This window comes from Colius striatus, chromosome Z (assembly GCF_028858725.1).
Source record: "Colius striatus isolate bColStr4 chromosome Z, bColStr4.1.hap1, whole genome shotgun sequence".
Classification (NCBI taxonomy): domain Eukaryota; kingdom Metazoa; phylum Chordata; class Aves; order Coliiformes; family Coliidae; genus Colius; species Colius striatus.
The window spans coordinates 11,063,590-11,084,188 of NC_084790.1; the positions used below are offsets into that span (position 1 = coordinate 11,063,590).

At 40.2% G+C, this 20,599-nt stretch overlaps 1 protein-coding gene across 3 annotated transcripts in view; it reads left to right on the forward strand.

Annotated features, from left to right (window-relative positions):
* The first annotated feature begins 7,148 nt into the window (after window positions 1–7,148).
* Window positions 7,149–20,599, forward strand: part of TMEM161B (transmembrane protein 161B) — a 51,592-nt gene continuing 38,141 nt past the window's right edge. For 2 of the 3 annotated variants that reach the window (XM_062018544.1, XM_062018547.1), the window contains exons 1-2: window positions 7,173–7,248; window positions 19,072–19,175. In XM_062018544.1, coding sequence (XP_061874528.1) covers window positions 7,246–7,248; window positions 19,072–19,175 — 107 coding nt within the window. In that variant the 5' untranslated portion in view covers window positions 7,173–7,245. Of the gene's footprint in view, window positions 7,249–19,071; window positions 19,176–20,599 lie in introns of all 3 variants that reach the window. The other variant, XM_062018545.1, reaches the window with a different exon arrangement.

The window sequence follows — 20,599 nt, forward strand, 5'->3', positions numbered from 1 at the left end:
TGCAGGACATGGCCTCCTCTGGCCACAGTCACTGACACTGGCACAGGGTCTTTAATGAAGTGAGTCACCGCCCTTGATGCAGGGTCTTTAATGAAGTGCAAACAAATCACTTCTTCACTAGTCCCCTCCAGAGGATGCAGGGAGGTCTCTACTCCAGCACACCTCCTCCCCTCTTCCCTCACTGACCTTGAAGTCCGCACGGTTGCCTCTCTCTCTCTTCCAACACCTTGCACCACCACCAGCCAGAAAAGGAGAGGAAAAAAAAGGAAAAAATGAAGAGTCTTCCTCTTCCAGCTGCTTCTTCTTAAAAAGTGACCATGGAGGCATCTAATTGGCTGAAGCCCAGAAGTGGGTCTGGCTCAGAGCTGGGGAGAGTTTTGAGCAACTTCTTACAGGAGCCATCTTTACAGCCCCTTGCCCATCACCAGAAACAGCTTCATTTTTTTATGAACTCTCACTCATGAGATGGCAGCAGTACTTTCAGCTACAATGATGGCAAACTTCCTCAAGGCTCACAGCTCCTGCTGTTGGCCTTCTGGGGATTCTTCTGAAGAGGGGATCACACAAGTTATTTGCTGGATATTGTTGGAAAGGTACCCAGAACTGACAAAGACAAAAAAAAGACAAAGGGCTGATTCATGTTCCATACATGGTGGCCTCTGTATGCAGTTGAGCTAGTTCCGTCTCTCCCAGGCAGCACAAGGAAGGAGGACATTCATCACTGGCCTTTATCTCCTCATCTTGCAGAGAGTCCACAATGGGAGAAAACTCATTTCCTCTTTTGACAGCATGGGACTAGAAGAAGTGTCCTCACTCACTCATGATCATTCATTCTAGAGATCCTGTCACAGTTCAGAGCCCTGTGAATCATCAGTCCTGTGAGGAATGCAGAAACATGCAATCTGAGTGTGGAGACTCCCTGTCCTGAGCCTTACCAGCACTGCTTATTTAATTTGGTTCACAGCACGTAAGGAAGAAAATATTCATGGCATGTCAAGTTTTTGTTTACTTTTCCAAAAATTTATTTTACAGACCGAATTAGCTGAAGGCTCGTAATAACACTTGCAAGCACTTGGAATTTTTAGATACCCAAGGAACAGAAACACGGAGTATAGGCCTGTGGCACTTCAGCTGAGCATCTGAAGAATGCTCCTGTCAGGTTGTTAATTTGCTCCAAAGCTCCAAAACATACCAGAGTTACTTTTCTCATCACTTGTGAAGTAGAGGATCAGTTTTAAAATTCTCTTTCTGACCCGCTAGACCTTCAGCAGCAGTCCAGTTTCTGAAAACCATCTCTTTTCCCCACTTGCTGGGCAGATTTGACTGTCCTGTTCATCACTCACTCTAGCTCTGACATTAAATACCAGAGAACTTCACCCTTGGTTGCATTACATACCTGAAACACCATGCTAATTTGTAGACTGCTTGCTCATCTTAAGATTTTTTACAAACAAATGTTACTCCCAGAAACTGTAGCTTGTGCTGGCTCACAGCCAATATAATAACATTCTGATTCCTTCTGTTAAGACTCGTTTTCAAACACTTCAGTGTATATTAAAATAATGTAGATGAAACTTTAAGGTATGGTACAAAGAAGGAAACATTGAAACCACTCAGCTATTTTTAAAAGAAATACTACAACTAGAGACATTTGATTTAAAATCTTTTACCACATAGCAGTTAAGTGAAGTCACAACACAGCACATGGCTTTCCAGCTCTATTGCACTGCTCAGCAAGAAGGCACTTGTTACTCAGAAATTTGATTTTTTAGAAAAAAAAAAAGGTATGCTACAATTCAAGTATATTTCAAGACAGCTTAATTGAATAGCATAATAACCACTTCAGAGGTGACACACAGCAGATAAAATGAGGAGCATCTTGTTTTAAGTGGCAAATTTGGAGACTACAGTTTCATTAGTCTGTTGTATTCTCATTTGGAAGGGCATGTCTTTTCAGATAACACAGCTTTTCCCTATAGTAAATACATATATATGTGTATGTGAATATGAGTGTACATGGCATAGCTGTGGGAACTAATATATAAAAAGAGGTACATCCATACATAGTTAAAATAATTTGGTCTTAATTTCAAACTATGAGAGGTTGGGGGTGGGGATTATTATCTAGAAAACTCAGGCCAAACCTAGGCCCTGCGAGACAACTCGCTACACAGCCGCACACACAAATGAACTCAAGAGCCTCTGCAGTCATGACTTTCTGTCTCACGGCATGGTAAAAGGGGTGAAATGAATGCACTGCAGGCACAAACACAGATGGTTTTTTTGTCTGGTTTCCTATTGAAATAAGGCTTATATGGTCCCATGCAGTGGCTCTAGGTAAAGTTATATGGATGTGTGAATGTGGGTATGCTGATCAGTGATTTTTCTATCAGTTTGGCACCCATTGGCCTGTATCAAACATATTTGTAAAGTAAAATTCTCAATTTTAATTACACTAACAGTCTAGGCCAAAGACATTGTAAATACCCCCAACAGACACACTCTTAAAACAGAAAATCCCATTTCTAATCTATCAATCAAGAGGTAGAAATCCACAGGAAACGAAGCTTTCTTAGCCCCACTATTCACAGAACTGGTTTAAACGAGCTGAGCGGACACTCACCTAAGTCAAAAGAACCACCAAGTAAATCCTCTTCCATTTTGTATGCTAAATGTGTATGTCTTTGTTTTAAAAAGCTGGGCAATATATTTACTCAGAAGATTCAGAATTATTCACCTAAATGGAAACTTTCCAGTCAGTCACACTGTCTTCCAAAAAAGAAACTAATGAGCCCCCCTGGAACAAGTGTTTATGGTTTTGCCATCACTTTTCTTCAACATCCTCTCATGTGTCAGATTAAGTTTTAAGTGAGATTGTTAATAGTCTTCATCTTACAAAAATGGAAAGTATCCCACAAAATGGAAAGCCAAGGATAAACAGAACACACTGCAATAACATGCCTTCTCATTTTCCCCTTCATAATGAAATTTGTACTGACACAGGACTGTAAATTTTCACGTATCTACAGGGATTTATTCACCTAAATAGAAACTCATTGCTTTTAAAAGAACATAAAAGTCAGCCCTAGCTTTATCTCAGGTTCCTATTCACAGAAAACCCAGCAAATTCCCCCACCTGGTGACTAAACTCTAATCCAAATACATGAGAGATCCTCGTGCTATGGCATTGGCAAGGAAGAGTAACACCTGTTGGTGCATTCAGGACCTTGACAGGAGCACAGAAGATAAGGGAAAGCTTTCAGGAGGCCAAAATGGCACCCACATCTTTGTGGGTGGGCATGGGGCAGGCTGTTCAGTATCTGATTCAGATCCCTGAACAATTGTCAGAGACAGTTAAACCTCTTCAATAATTCACTGGAGAGGCTAAGAAGGTATTTAAGCCATACAAATGGGAATCATAAGGTTTACAGACATGCTGTAAGTGATAAATCCGGTGTTACATTTCATACCAGCTTCTAGTAGTCTTAGAGCTGTCTGTGCTTCACTATGTGGAAAAAATTCTTCAGAGCAATCAAAGATGTAATTTCATTTTTTTTTTTTTCTCATAAATCCATGAGAGGCAGAACTCCCACAAATCTAGGAAAATCAAGAATACTCATTTCTTCAAACAGCTCTTGTTCTTTCTTTGTGGAATAACAATGGTGCAGCTGGAAGAAGAGAGTCCTTAAATATGTCTCAGTGCTTGATTACAAGAATGTAGGAAATTTCTAGTATGTTTGGGCTTATGCTAGACAACTTGAATCCCAGCAAATCGTAGGGAGTGGAGCTCCTTATTCTTCCTGCAACTTGCTCTAAAATGTTGCCAAGTAACTGTGTTCTGGTGGGTTTTTTTGTTTTTATTATTATGAGATGAATTGGCCTTTGTTGATCTATATTTACCTTCTGCTTAATGTCCCATCTTCTAGGTACTGTAGATGACATTATAATAAAATATTCTCTTTTAAATTTTGTTTCAATAGCTAAATTGCCTTCCTTTAACATGACACTGCAGACTTCTCACATGTCTGTAGTGTTTCAACTCCTTTCAAGTTCACTTTCCATTTTCTTGGCCTTTTTGCTGTGTGGGATGCTGTGAGATAAAATGCATCTTGAAAAACATTTCTAAAATTTTAACACTTTCAAATTATGAGGATCAGATGGAAGTCATTGAAACCTCCCAGGTCCTGACAGCGAAGTATTGTCCTACAGATAACAGATAATTGGATTAGATCACCTCAGTACTTGTCTTGAAAAAAGAATCTCCTTTTTAGAAGATTTCCTCCTCTCTGTTTCCTTGAAACTCTGCCTTTGTCTGGAGCAAGACTGCTGCCCTATCAGAGAATGCACAGTTATTTCATAATGTACTTGTGCTGGAGATCATAAATAATCAGGCCTTAGATGTATTAAGCTTCTTCAATAGCCCAAATATGTAAAGGTCTGCTGGATACAAAAAGTGAGGACGATTTGTTAACTCTGACATCATAGGGAACCTTGAAGACTGAGGACTCTGTTCATAGAATCATAGTATGTAGGGGTTCGAAGGGACCTTTAGAGATCATGTAGTCCAACCCCCCCTGCAGCAGCAGGTCCACCTAGATCAGGTTGCATAGGAATGCATCCATGCAGGTCTTGAAGACCTCCAAGGAAGGAGACTCCACAACCTCCCTGAGCAGCCTGTTCCAGGGCTCCATCACCCTCAGTGTTTTGGTGTTTTCTCACTAAATGTGATTAAGATGATATCGACTGCTTAGCCTTACAGTGGAGTTTAAATCACGGTAGTTGCCATATAATATATTGCATGTTACATACACACACACCCCCCAAAAAAAGGTTCCTCCTGTGGAGGTTAAATAATTGGTGTGGAGGAGGAAATGGTGGAGGAAAAGAGAGTTTAGTGATGTGGAATAAAGAGAACAGAGAGGCTGCTGAGGTCACATTTGACAGTCTAGAAATGGCTAGGTATTTTGGGGGAGTCATACCTGCTTCCTGAAGGAGGCACACATGTTCTGTGTAAGCCAGCCATGTATCCAGGCAGCATGGGCATTAAAGTGCTGGCTACCCTAATGAGTTTCTTAAAATGTGTGCTGTGCGAGAGGTGAGGGCCACCAGCATTGGTGAGACATATTGGTGGCACCTAGTGCACAATATGATCTTCTTTAGCTTGCTCACTGCCGAGGTCCTTCTTGTTCCACACAAAAAATCCATTTTTACGTAGCCATTACAATAATTTTGGCTTTTTTTAGTGAATATTGATTGTTTTAGTCTGATCCTTTCAGTAGTACTAGAATAAAAGTGCTAGGGCTCTAAACCTGTGCTTGCTAAGAGTTAAAACCAACACATAACTGTTTCTGTTAATTAAATTGCTCTGCATGTTACCAATTTCATTGGCTTTTCATAAAATGCCACCAAATTATCAGTGATTCAATCTCATGCCAAAGAGCTCCATAGGTAAGTTATGATTTCCTTTAAAAGACATAATTTTGAGATTTTTACAATCAGAAGTATTAGATGTGCTAAATGCAACTGGGCTCTTACCATTCCTACACTACAAGATGAATGCTTTGCAATTGTAGCTTTGTTTTTTCAAGTACTTACTGATTTTCCTTGGAATTCTCTGTATGCCAGGAACATGAGTAATTGTGTGAACAGAATGCCTTTGGAACTTGTTATTTTCTTGTCAACGCTGTTCTCTACCAGGCTACTTTTGCCACAAATCTCACCAAAGTGGCATTAACATAGGCTTGTCGACTAAATGAAATGAATAGGTCAAAACCATCTTGTCTTTGTTCTTGGTACCATCACGTCCTGCATCTGAAGATTTCTTTGAAGTTTATTTGCTTTGCTGGTTTTCTTTTCTGTTGTGATGTTGAGAGGGGTTTGTTGGGTTTTTCCTTTTAGCCACCATGTATTTAAAAGGAACAATAAAAAATATCAAAGTGTTAAGTTTCTAGGTCTACATGATAGTTGTTACTAAATTACCTTCTCCTCTGTATTTGAGTGTTGACTAAGCTTTAGATTGAACTGTGAATCCTCCTCTTGGGATCCCCTGAAAGGCAGGTACAGTTTGTCACAATTTGAATACAGATGGATAAATAATTTTTTTAATAAAAATTGTACTTGATCCATTCAGGCAGAATTCTCGTGCTTCAGTTTCCAGTGCGTGACTGACACTTAAAGCAGCAGGATTTACAGGAAAGCTGTTTTGTTATTGCAGCTACAGACAGGACAATTTGTCACTGGACAAACTGGTGAGGTCAACTGCACAGGTGGGACCATCTACCCAGGCTAGGAGTAAAGTGGTAAGCAGATGACGAGACAGATACTGTTCTGCCTTGAAGAGCTGCGGAAAGGCTGACACAGGGGACGTTTTCCTCAGGTCCAACGGCCAAGCACCGCTTCCCGCCTCCGCACCACACCGGCGGGCCCGTGAGGTGGCGGTGGGCCTCGCTCTCCTCAGAGCCGCCGGCGCGTCCCTCTAGCCGGGAATGATTTTTGGGAAAGACTCGGTACGCCCCCGCACCCCTGACTGATCACTGCTAACGGCGGCTGCTTCCTCAGGCACCACGACCATCGCCGGACGCTCGCCGGGACCCGCTTTGCCACCCATCCGGCTTCATCCCCCGCTCTACGCATATGCGCCGGCGCCGCCAGGCCGCCGAGGGAGAGTGACTATGGCGCATGCGCGGGCGCCTCGCCTCCCCTGTCCCCGTCCCGTCGCACTGTCATTGAATCCCCCCGCCTCGTCCCCTCCCTCCCCTTGCCGTTTCTCTCGGTGGGCACCGACTCCGCTGCCCCTCCGCGGGGTCGAGTAGCAGAGTCAGCGCTCGGCGACGACCTCCTGTGTCACGTGGCCGGGGTCGCGCCGGTGCCCTGCCTGCGATCGGCAGCTCGCGCGGCGCCTGACGAGCCTCAAGCGAAGGGACCAGCGGGTGCAGGGGACAGCAGCGAGGGGAGGTGGCAGGCGATCCCCTGCGCCCGCTGAGGTAGGGAGCAGTAGGCATGGAGGTGGCCGCTGAGACGCCGTTGTGGCTCGCCGCCGCCCTGTCCGGGGCAGGCGGTCGGTTGGACACCTCAGGCGGGCCTCAGGCTGGCGGGGTCCTTGCGTGACCTCCGCGGTGAGGTGTGCGCCGGGCGGGAGCCGGCGCGGCGGGGTTCGGCGGGGCGCGGGAGCGGCGGATTTATGTGCTGGGAGCGGGGGCGAGCCGGGCAGCTGGAGCGGCGGCGGGCGGGCCCAGCTCGGGCACCATGGTGAGCGGAGCACCGCGGGGAGGAGACTGTTGGCGCTGAGCCCGGTAACGGGGTCTCCGCGCTCGATGGGGTTTCGGGGCTGCGGTCCTGCGGCCTCGCATCTGCCAAGGCCGGGGACGTCTGGAGCAAGGGTGAAGCGCAGAGCGGGGAGGCCGTTGATGTCTGTGTTCAGCATTCATTAAGAAGTCACTGTGCTCTTTGCTTTCTCACTGCGGCTTTACACCCACACGTTTTTACGTCTCAGTGGTTATTTCCCTCGTTGCTGCTTCTCTACTGCATGAGGCGCTCAACTGTACGATCTGTATCGGGTTCAAGGTGTGTTTTTGTAAATACATGGAACTGCTTGTTCACAACTCAGGCTCACCTTAAATTTAGTAGTTTCTTTCGCTGTGGTTTTGAATGTATTATGAAACGTTTGCCAAATACTGCGTTTCATGTTTCGTGCTCCGGGTCACGTTGTAGCTCCAGTGCTTGCTGTTGCAGCACACAAATATGTTGGGTTTATAAAGAAAAATCGTTCCTCAGATGACTTTTCTGGTCAGATATTCTAGCACAGACATAACTTAGGGTATTCAGCCTAACACAGTTTATGAGCTTGGGTTATATGTAGCAGCAGAAGAGCAAAGTTTGCATTAGGAAATTGTTGCTAATGGCATAAAGTTGTTGAATTTATTCAGCTTAAATAGAGGAGTCTGAGCATTGCATGGGTGGACCTCCCTTGCTAGAAAGATAGACTGAAATTTGTATTTAAGTCATTAATATTTAAAACAGTAGAGCTGATTAGTTCTGCTTTTAATGTAGTGATCTTAAAGATATGAGGTGTATGGAGCACCTTAGGGATATGTGAGTGAGGGTATAAAAACGGGTTTTTGTTTTGTATATGACATTAATACACAAATTTCCTTATGGATATAAATGTCAATGTGTTATTTTAACTACGGTGACTAGTCTTTGTTTAAATGGTGCAAATCTTGCTTAGGGGAGGTACTCTTTATATTTTGAGTAAAATGTGATTTGTAACTGTTTTAATATTTAAGTATTTAATCACTGTTTTCTACTAGAGTTTTTTTAAATACTGTTTGAAATCTGAAAGGAATTTTATAATTTTATTTTTTAAAATTATATCTTCCATTCCTTTATTTATTTGCTTTTCCTTTTCTGTAGAGGTTAATCAAAAGGTCTTGAGGGACTCCTGCTATTTATAGGGGTGCACGGGTGCTGTCATTCAGCTCTGTATTTGCAACTTTCCAAAAGTATCTTTGAAAACAATACAGCTTTTTCTCTCAATTCAGGTCTTCATTTAAGTAGACTAAGTGCTTGCTTCTGTTGCCCGATGGGGTTGAAAAATCGGGTCCAATTTTCTTTGCTAGTTGCTGGCAGCGTGGACAAATAATCTTTGTGTGTGATTCCATGACGTAAGCAAAGTGAAAAGGTGAGAGTGTACTTTTATGCTATTTGGAAGCTGTGTTCTCCAGTTCCAAAGCAACAGGAGAATGAAATGTTCAGCAGTTTCTTTTGCATCAAGAGACTTATAAATCAAGTCATGAAAACAATTTACTGGTAGTGCTCTGCCAAGTTTGGACAACCAGGACTCATCCGTGCAGTTGCAGTTTCATTTATCCTCACGACTTTAAACTCTGCACAAGGCCATGGCATTTTAGATGATTCAGCAGAAGCATTAAAGACTTTCACTTTTTAAACTTGGAAACATTCCTGTGATGGTAAACCCTGCTGTTTATAAAGTAAATGTTCAGGAGAGTGAGAACTTCCACAGTTCCCTCTTGAGTTCACTGGGGAAGTATGGGTGAATAATATTTTAAGATTCTTTGAATGGTAATGATTGAATATATTTTGGGTTTGATTTCTTTTTTTTTTTGTAGTAGATGAATTGTCTGAACTAGTTTCACTTGTAATTTAATTATAGATTGGATACATATTGGTGTTCTGCACAACAGGTATTCTATATTGGTTTCTTCAGTCATAATTCTGTGACTTCATACATGCCTTTGGTCCAGGTATGAGATTTCTATAGCAGTAACTTGTCTTGCTTAATGATCACTAGTTCTGTAATCTTTGTGCTTGCTCAGCCTCAGTAGAAAAAAAAGCAAAACTGTAAGGTGAAATGCAATTGGCTTACTGTAGTGTAGTTTTGGTTTTAAACAAAATACCTTATTTCAGAGGGAGTCATATTGCTGATGGCTGCTTCCATCTAGCAGGTTATGGCTCTCCTTTGAGTATGTGGAAAGACACTGGTCAAGAGGGGGTGACTCTTGGGTGGGAAAAACCTGCAAAGGTAGGCAGTTTGGTGGTAGCCCTGAATTCCTTGTGTGTTATTCATGCTACTCAGTGCATCTTCTGTTCTCTGCTCTACTGTAAACAGAGGTAGATGTAGGAAACACAAGTTCAGTGGAAACTTGGCCAAAAATAGGGATCTGGTGGCGTAGTTTTGTTTCCCAAAATTAGCTTTACAGACATCTGATTTTTACAAATTACAAGATTTTGCACTGCTTCAAGTCACTGACTATGTAAATTAGCATTATGACTATATGTATTGTGTGAAAAGTAGTCATTTTGACAGGAAGCATTCATTTTCCACAGTCAACTCACTTTTCTTTGGCCATCCCCTCTAACACTTTCTACTGTTAAGCAAACAATTCTGAATTGCATTTATGTTTAAAGAGAGCATTGTCTTGCTTTTGCAAGGTGCAGATTGAGCATGGATATACACATATGGAGGAAATTTTGCACATGGGAAAGTCTCATCTAACAGCAAGAGCATGTAATTGATTAAACGGTATTTCAAGTAGGTGATATTGATGTAGGTTCCAGCCTTCACAAATACCATTGCACTTTTGGAATTAAGGAAGGTAAGAGTATTTGTTGTATTCTCCTAGAGATCTTGTTGGTCTCTACTAATAGAAAAGCTTCTCCATTTCTTTCTAGAAAATTCACAGCCTTGTTAGTAAATTTGTGTGCTACCATTGAAAGAGCTTGGTATGCTCTGAATTAACATCTGTAGAATACTCCAGCACACTTGTTTAAAAATATTGTTTTTACAAACCTTGTCTCTTCAGAAAGTAAGTAGCTGATGTTTAACTTCTGAAAGTGAAGTTGTAGATTGGGTTTTTGCAGATGTTTTTTCAGGCCTGTAATTGTATTGCTGCTGCAGTCCTGGTGCATGTGGCAGTTGGCTTCAGCTCAAGGCCCTCCTTGTCTTGCAATGGAAGAGATGATTATTGTTGGATGATAAGTTTTTGAAGTCCAATGTAAAGCTATTTGTAATATTTAGGTATGTGGTAAGGGAAAAAAGAAAAAAAAAACTGGCCTGTTACTACAGGTGTGGGAGAATAACCTTGGGCAAGGTCAAAATGAGGAGACTACAGTGGTGTAGTGTCTTGACGTAAAACTATTAACCTTAGCTATCTTTGCTCTCTGTGTTCTGTAAATCAATTCATGATGAAAAGAAAAATGTCCTTTAGGCACAAGTACTTTAAAGGATTTGTTTGGTCTTCTTGGTTGCTATTCAGAAATAGGTGCAGGTGTATTTTAAGTACACTTAACTTGTAGATAAGAGTACTGTAACTTTATCTTAATTGCTTATTCTTACCTTTAGTTCTTCTAATTATCATCAACTGTATATCTTCAGATATGTAGTATAAAAGATATGGACTATGAAAACCAAAGTCTCAATTACACTTTATTCAGCCTTATACTGTTGGCTTTTGTACTTCTCATTTTTTTTTTTCCCCACAATTTTAAGAAATCTGGCAATATTCCCTTTGACATTACTGCTAACACTTCTCTTGTGGACTGCTTGTGCATTCTCTGCCGTGTCTTATGAAAAGTGTTTTTGTAAAACGTGCTTTGTGACAAAGTAAAAAGTAAGAGTGTAATACTGTTAGATCTGGAGCTGTGCATACTGCTCAAGACTTTCAAGACACGTCTAATGAAGGACCTTGCACTATCACAGAAACACAAACAGACTGCAGTTTCTTAGTCAGTTCAGTTCCTATGTTGTACTAGTTCAGCCTCATCTTTGATTACAAGGTTGTTTGCCAGCCTTCATTTTACCAGAGAAACTGACTTGACTGCCTTAGAGAGTTGTCTTGTCTTTGGGCCAAGTGCATCTCAGCATTATGCAGAATGACAGAATGACCAGTGAGATGCTGACATTTCTCTCTTCAGTCTTGAATTTGGATTTCAAATTCCGAGTTGTGAAACTGCAGCATGATAGGGCCATGGATGTATGTGAAATTGGAGAATGCCAAAGGTCTTATGAAGTAGATTCAAATAATGTAATTTTCCACAAATTGTTCGGTAACTGCAGACGCTGTATTTAATCTGTGCAACAGTTCCTCATCTCTAAGAAATGAATAATACTTCTATTATATTTGAGTCAAGCTTGTTAATGATTGTGTGTTCAGTTACTTTATCACATATAACACAGGTTGATGTGTTCCAAATCTTGTTTGCCAGAGGCACTTAGAACTCCTGTGTGACTTTGGACTTTCCTCTTAAGCATCTTCTCCCTCAGATGTGTTGTATTCTACTAAGCAGGGCTAGGTGTTTAAATTGTAGATTTCTGACTAAATTCTAAATTGTGGTTCCTCTAATTTAGTGTATGGTAAGTAGGATATAAGATAATTGGTCAGAACCAACATCTGATCTACATTCATGTCTTTGAAATGAGTGGGTTTAAATTTAAACTGATATTAGTGATAATGGGAAGACTTAAATGTGCATAGGAGACTTGATATAGGTGGAGCCTGAATTGGAATGAATCCAATATTTTCTGGGTTTTTTCTGTGTATATGTGAAAGAGAAGTGCTCTAGTGTTGAAATAATTTTTCTAGTGTTGAAATAATTTTTCCTTTTTTTGGTGATTTTTCTGTGTGTATGTGAAAGAGATGTGTTCTAGTGTTGTAACATGAGATAGTTAAGTGTGTTTTAGGTTTTTCCAATCTGTATTGATAAACATAAGTAGTGTGTAACCATGTACAGGCAAAAGGGTAGAGTTGGCAAAACATTGTGCTTTGCACACAGCATGTTATTTTGGGCGGGTATGTGACCTACTGAATTCCTCTACAGTGTGTTCTTGTCGTATTGCAAGAAGATTATTGCAGTGCAATTTTTTTAATTTCACATGACAGCTTTGCTCTGTTAGTGTAGTGTGCATGGTTGGATTACTAACCTTCAGGAATCAAAATGCCCTGACGAAGTGAGCTAGTATATTCATTTTTTAATTTCTCAAAGTGTAGAAAAATACTAGGAAAGTATTTCCACTGTAAAATCAAATTTAAGATTAGAGATGTCATTGTTGGTTTAAAAAAATAATGGCATAAAATTTGATAGGTTGTTTTCATTTGTAAGCTGAAATATTTTTGTAGGTATTCCAATCTTTATGAAATAGAAGAGTAACCTGTTTGTGAGTAAAGTGAATTCTCAATGAAAGGAGGCAGGAAAGATACAGAAAGACATTTGATGTCTTAAAACAAAATGATCCTAATGGATTCAGTTACATGGGTTTCCCTAGGTGCACTTCTAAATAGTCTGTTGAATTGTAAGTATTTTAGCTCAGCTAGTGGACCTGCTACCCTGTATAAAAAATAGCAGGCTACCCAGAAGGGTTGTGGAGTCTCTGTCCTTGGAGGTCTTCAAGACCCACCTGGACATGTTCCTATGCAACCTGATCTAGGTGAACCTACTTCTGCAGGGGGGTTGGACTAGATGATCTCTAAAGGTCCCTTCCAACCCCTACCATTCTATGATTCTATGATTTTATGATTTGCATCATATTCCATCCTAATATCTGGAGTTGAAAAGATATTTTCTTTCCGTTACAGATAGGATTCCCTAGGAGTAATGGAAGAGAAACACTGACACCTGATTAGGCAGTCCTAATAAAAACATTATTCTAGAGAATAGTAATGTCACTTTAAGACATTGAATTCTGAGGTAGGTAACCTAGATGAAGGGATGATAATTTCTGTCTCCAATTGAGTGGAAGTGGTTAGGCTTCTCATGAGCTGGTTAAGTAAACATTTGATTTCAAAATGCATGGTTTGTTTTGTAAACAAATTGAAAAGCACAAGCAATTTATTAATTTAAATATATCAAATATGTAATTCAGGCAGCTTGTTTTAATAACACTTCTTTTTATTTTAAGTATGCTTCTCCTTAGCTAGGAAATTGATTTGAATAGTCTTACGTGTAGGACTCCAAAACATGATCCCTGGTCTTGGTGACATGGAGCATGAGCAAATTTGAGGTCTTACTTTTTGAAATACATCAAAGAACTAATGACAAAAATATAAAGGAGCAGTATAAAGTTCAAGGACAGAGGAGAGAAAAGAGAAAAGTACTAAAAGAACTTGATATCTGGAAAAAAATCCAACTCAAAAGCTATATTAAAAAGTAACAAGTACTTTTAAATGGTATTGGAATATATCTATAGGATATTGTACTTTGTTATGAGATATATGTTAACACATTGAAGGTGTTTACAGATGCCAAAAGGTAATTTATTGCTATCTTACTGCTATCTCCCTCAGTCATGTTTTTATTAAGTATGTTACTGCACATACCTGTAATAATTCATCTGCAGTATTGACAAAATTTCTGATCTATTGAAATAAAAGCTTGAAAGTGTTGAAGGGAGAAAAGAGAAGAACTTTCTTCAGTACAGTATTCAAGACTAAAGAGGTTATTAGTGGTGAGGAGGTGGAACACTGACAAAGAATGGTGAATCCTGTAGGTGAACAGCTGGTTGCACAACAGGTGTGGAAAGCAAGGACTTGTCTTGTGTGAACACATGATCCTCTGTGAGGCTTGAGGACTGCCAGGGAAGGACAGCATTCACCTGACCAATTTGCGCAAAACTGTCTTTGCCAAGAGACTGGCTAAGCTAGTATGGAGTGCTTTAGACTAGGAGTGAGAAAGGAGGTGATGACATAAAAATCAAGAGGAAGAAGTGATGGACTGGGTTGGTAAACAAAAGATACAGGATGAGGCAGAGAGTCCCTAAAACAACTAAACAGGGCAGAAGAGATGCCACACTAGTATATAAACACGAACAGGGAAATACTTGTATACAGGTAATGATGTACACAGGTAATCATAGAATCATAGAATGGTGGGGGTTGGAAGGGACCTTTAGAGATCATCTAGTCCAACCCCCCTGCAGAAGCAGGTTCACCTAGATCAGGTTGCATAGGAACATGTCCAGGCGGGTCTTGAAGACCTCCAAGGAAGGAGACTCTACAACCCCTCTGGGCAGCCTGTGCCACTGCTTTGTCACCCTCACAGTGAAATAGTTTTTTTCTTATGTTTAAGTGGAACTTTTTGTGTTCCAGCTTCATCCCATTACCCCTTGTCCTGTTACTGTCTACTATAGAAAAAGGGATGTCCCAACCTCCTGACACCCACCCTCTAGATATTTATAAATGTTAATAAGATCACCCCTCAATCTCCTCTTCTCCAGACTAAACAGCCCCAGTTCCCACAGCCTTTCCTCGTACGAAAGAAGTTCTAGTCCCCTGATCATCTTGGTGGCCCTGTGCTGGATTCTCTTCAGCAGTTCCCTGTCCCTGTTGAGCTGAGGAGCCCCGAACTGGACACAGGACTCCAGATGAGGCCTCAGCAGGGCAGAGTAGAGAGGGAGAAGAACCTCCCATGACCTGCTGGCCACACTCTTCTTGATGCATCCTAGGACGCCATTGGCCTTCTTGGCCATGATGGCACAGTGCTGGTTCATATTTAGCTTATTATCAATCAGGACTCCCAGGTCTCTCTCTGCAATGACTATGGTGGAGAAACTCTTACATCTCTTCTGGGAAACTGAAACTCTTGGTTGTTTTCTCTGACCTGCCTGTACACTAAATGCATGCTACATGGAGAGGAAATAAGAAAGTAGGGGCGCTGTATTAAGTTGCAGAGCTATGATTCCATTGTGATAGCAAAAATGTGATGGGATTGCTCATATGATTGGAGTGTTGCCGTGGGTGGATGCTGACCAGGAGGATTGACTGGAATAGTGAGTAGTTGAACTTGCTCTTAAATGAGAGAACAGTAGGGATGCTCTCTAAGTGAGAATGCCATGAAATGCATAATGAACTGAGAGTTTATGGAAAAAGACTAGAGGGCAGAGCAACATGGGTACTCCTGTAGATAATCATGAAGGTAGAAGATAAGACCTTCTTCAGGCCGTGGGAAGGATCCTTAGATTTCCAAGTGCTTATCCTATAGTATATATAAACTACTCCAGTATCTTCTGAAGAGACAATGCAGTAAGGCTTGACCAATCTAGGAAATTTTCTGTTTGCTCTGGCAGTTTCCTCATACAGGCTATTCAAGAGCTGATGAGAGGTGCTCTACTGGACCTCAGACTTACAGACAAGGAAGAACTGGTATGTGATGGGAAGGTTGTGTGGTCTTTGCCCCAATGACTATTGAGTGGTAGAGCTCAGGATCCAAAGAGAAGGAAATGAGTCAAGTAGCAGGTTCACAGGCTTCAGGAGACCTGACTTTGGTCTGAACAAACTTCAACTTGAAAGAATCCTGTGGAGAGAAGAGTGGTCTGGGAAAAATGGTTGACTTTCAAAAATCACGTCCTCCAAGCTCAAGAACAATCCATCCTGATGTACACAGATAAACGTGATGCTCATTGAGGAAGCTCAAACGTGGAGAGGAAATACACAAGAGATGGGAGTAAGTTCAAATCATCCATGAGGGATATGGAGAAACTATCTGAGCATGCAGGAGTGTCTAGGTTAAGAAAGACAAGTCCTCCTGGAATTGAATTTGTCATGGAGCATGAATGGCAACACGGTGACCTTTTTCAATTATATCAACAGCAAATATATTAGGATGAAAAACATGGGCCTGCTACTGACTGGGGCAGGAGACCTGATGGTAAAGGACATGGGAAAGACCAAGATACTAATGCTGCCTTTGTCTTCACTGATAACATTTGTCTTCAGAAATCCTAGGCTCCTGAGACTGGCAGAAGAGTCTGGGGCAAGAGAGGCTTACCCTCCACGGAAGACCTGTCATGTTAAAGAACATTTGAACAAATAGTAGGTATGCAAGTCCACAGATCATGATGGAATGTACCCAGCAGTGCTGAGGAAGTGGATGGAGTTGTTGAGAGGTCATGTTTTTTTTTGTCCACCCTCACTGTTATCTTTGAAAAGTTGCTGCAGGGGAGGTTGCTGAGGACTTCAAAAGTCAGGTATTACTTCTATGCTCAAGAGTGAGAATGTGAGAACTAAAGCCTCTCATTGATCCCTGAGGAGGCAATGAAGTCAATAACTCTTGTAACTAAATCCAAATGTATTAGAGACAAGATGGCTTTGAGCATAGTTAATTTAGAGTGTAAGAAAAGTCATACTTAACAAAAAGTAATGCTTGACCAACTTGATAATGAAATGACTAGCTTGGTGGACAAAGGGAAGAATATGTAATATTTTTTTTTCACTTTAGCAAGTGAAACTGATGAAATATGGACTAGGTAACTGAGTAGTGATGTGAACTAAAAACTGGCTGAGGTGCTGAGCTCAAATTACTGAGATTAGTGACACAAAAGCCAGTTGGGGACAAGTCATTAGTGGTGTGCCTCAGGAGTTGATATGGTGTTATTAAGCATCTTCATTAATGACTTGGAAAATGGAAGGCAAGTTTGCAGATGGTACAAAACTTGAAATGCCTGCTATGTCAGGTAATTTTGTTGCCATTCAGAGAGCTCTCTACAGACTGAACAAATGGGAATCTTGTGCAGTTCAGCAGAATGAAGTGCCAGTATTCCTCAGGAGGTGTAAACCCAGGCACCAGTATGTGCTGGAGGCTGTCTAGAAAATCTTTTGGCAGAAAAGGGCTTGGAAGTGCTAGATGTCAGTAAGCTGACTATCAGCCAGCAGTGAGTCTTTGGCAAAGGAGGCCAACAGCTGGCTGCAAGGTACTGAGAATCGCCACCAGATTGACAAAGATGATACATGTACTTTATTACTGTTTTGACACTGGAGTGCTGTTTCTGATTTTGAATTCCCCAGTACAAAAGAGCAGAGGAGGGTTTACCAGGGGAGTTGGACTAGATGATCTTTAGGGGTCCCTTTCAACGCCTACCATTCTGTATGCGAAAGAGACATGGGTGTACTGGAGAGAGTCCAGTGCAGGGCCACAAAGATATTGAAGAGACTGAACTGTCTGCAATATGAGAAGAGGTTGAGAGCTAAGACTATTGAGCTTAGAGAAGGTTCAGGAGTCATCTTATGCATGTATATGAATACCTGATAAGAAGTAAAGAAGGTGAGATGAAGCTTTTCGCAGTGATGCACAGTGAAAGAACAAAAGGCAGCAGGCAAAATATACAGTATTAAATTTAAATTTCATAAAGAAAAAAACACTAAGGTGAGGATGGTCAAACACTACAACAGGTTGGTTGTGTAGCCTGTGTCCTTGGAGGCATTCAAAATCTGACTAGTTGACCTTCATCTTGGAGAGGGGTTGGTGGTGGGGGGAGGAGCTTGGACTAGTTTATCTCCAGAGGTCCCTTCCAATCTTGGCTCTCTCTCCATTCTGTAGAAATTGCCCTTTCCTTTCTCAGATGTTACATTGAGAGAAACTTTTGTTAAAGATAATGTTTGGTTAAATTTCCACCAAGGGAATGGGTATCCTATCTGGGTGAGGAAATATTTGAACAATGGGGGTACTGTGTGTTCTGCTAATGGTGAAATGTTCTTGAGGGACGAATCTTAATTATTCCTTTGAGGAATATCAGGGAAAATGTTTCTCAAGTCTATGAGCTAATCTGGTGGGGTTTTTTTGCCAATGATTAATTGTGTACTGCTTCCATTTGGAGAAGTACTTTAGCCTCCTGACCTTCTATTAGGACATTGCATCAGTACAAACTAGCCGTAATCAAAAGTTGGTATCTAAGAATGAAAGTGAATATGAACTTTAATATGCCACTACTGAAATGTGGCATTTTATGTTCTCATTGAGAAAGCACCTTTACTCCTTTACATGAGAAAATATTCTAAAAAACAGTTTTAAAGAATGGAAATATTCAGTTGATTCTTACTGTCTTTTTGTTTGCATTTTTTTGTAAATTTCACTTTTGGGTCTGTGTTTGATACTTTTTGATGTTTGAAGCATGAAACTCATGCATGTAAATAGAGGAAATAAGGTGGACACACTTCATGCTGGTTTTAAATGTGGTGTTCATATTATCTGGTAGAATTTAAAGTGTGGGATATAAGTAATACAATGCAACATCTCCTTAATTGTTATTTAGCTTTAGAAGTTTGAAGTTACTTTATTTAAAAAAAAAACAACCCAAGAACAACAATTAAGTCTTGCTGAATGACTGGGAAAAAGATTGCTGTTGACTCTGCTGAATGAAGTGCCAAATCCTGATGAAGAGTTGGATGTTGAAGCTCTGATGATTCCTGTGTGGCTTTCTGTCCCTTCCCCACTTGCACTTGGAGTTCAGTGAGGAGCAAATGCTCTGTACTAACCAAAGGCCGAAATTTTATGATGCAGATGTTACAAATTATTGTTAATGCAAGCATATTTTTTCAGTTTTTGCTCTTGTTTCAGAAGTGAGGAGACCACAAAACCAGAGGTTGTAATCAGTGATCTAATTTTAAGGAATGATGTATTGTGAAGTGCCATGTCCATGTGTGGCCTTACAATTCGTGAAACAGGGGATATACCTCTAGTTAAAATGAACCAAAAAATGTTATCATTACTGTGCAAAGTGTATTTATTTTTTTCTTAAAAATTCTAAATCAAATATTGACTTGTTATTAACTTATTCCTTCACAGGGTGTGATAGGTGTACAGTTGGTGGTTACCATGGTAATGGCTAGTGTCATACAGAAGATCATACCTCACTATTCTCTTGCTCGTTGGCTTCTCTGTAGTGGCAGGTAAGATAAGAAACAGTTGCTATATTGTCTGTGAATATGGTAATGCAATTATGCATTAGAGTAGTAACAGTAAAACATACTAATTTGTTTTCTTAAAAAAATGAATCTACTGCTCTTAAATTTATTACCAAAGCACACCTAAGTTACAGGCTCAGGGTATACAAACAATGTTGCTGTAAAAAAACACTTGTTTGTCACTATTAATTGTATCACAGAGTCACAATATCAGTCATGAAGTTAACTATGGTTCAGCTCTTATATTATTAAAGGCACAAGCTATATACTTTAATATTAAAAAGCTATACAGAGTACAAGACACTGAACAATGGAAGGATATTTTTTTCTCAGCGCTGCCTCATTGTTCTTGATAATCCACCTGCTGATTAGCCTTACATATAAAGAGTGCTTAGATATTTATTAAAAATTCAATTTTTGTAATACTTCATAAGACAGTATTAGAATAAATTTTGGTACAATACTTCCTTATAACAATAGATCAAGCAGACATAATGAGTTGCAAGGGGAATGTTCCCTGTGTGGCTATATCCATTATAACAATGAAAACAAGTGTTTTTTAATGAAAGTCAATATCTTAAATATTAAAAGAACCATAGACATTGATTTTTTTTCTATTTTTGAAGGAAATACTTTGTGTGATTAGAAGGTAGTGTACTGTCTTTTGTAATTGTTAAAATTTGAAGAATACCAAATCTCTACTCCCTGATTTCTGAAGGAAATATCTTTGAATGTGCTCCATAGGAGCCTTAACAAGCCTTACACAATTTCCATTGACATTTTTCCTCTGCACCTTTATTTTTCCCCATTTTATCACCCAATGAGTTGCTAATGAAAAATTACTCTTAAGTGTTGTTTGGATGTCTGTTAGGTATCATTGGTTAGGTATAATGGAAAACAGTAATTGCATACCATTTATTTTTAAGGTGTGTAATTACCATAGTGTTTTTATCAGCAGTTATTCAAATGACATTTCTAGTTTTTATATCCTATTTAAAAGATTTATTTAAGTTTGTCTTTAAAAAAAATTAAAATATGTAGTTGCTCTTGTTAAGGAATAGCTTAATACTATGCCCATGTTATTCAGTCTTGTGACGCTTTCACTTTCTTTATCCTTGTTCTGTGACATGCCTTGTGCCAATGCTAGGGAGAGGTTTGCCGTTCAAATACTTTTCATAGTCCTTTTGTCATTTTACCTTTGCATACCTGCAGATTGATAAATGCATAAAGCAGGATTTCTGCACTTGTGCTTATGGAATTCTGCTCCCACTGAAGTCAATGGGAGTCTTATTGCTTTTTGTGTTAGTAGCCTTCAGAATCTCATTGCTGCTTTTCAATGTTCTTCTATTTATCTGGTAACTGGTTTAGTCCATTGTAATTCCAGTAACCTCCTGAATACAAGAATTATG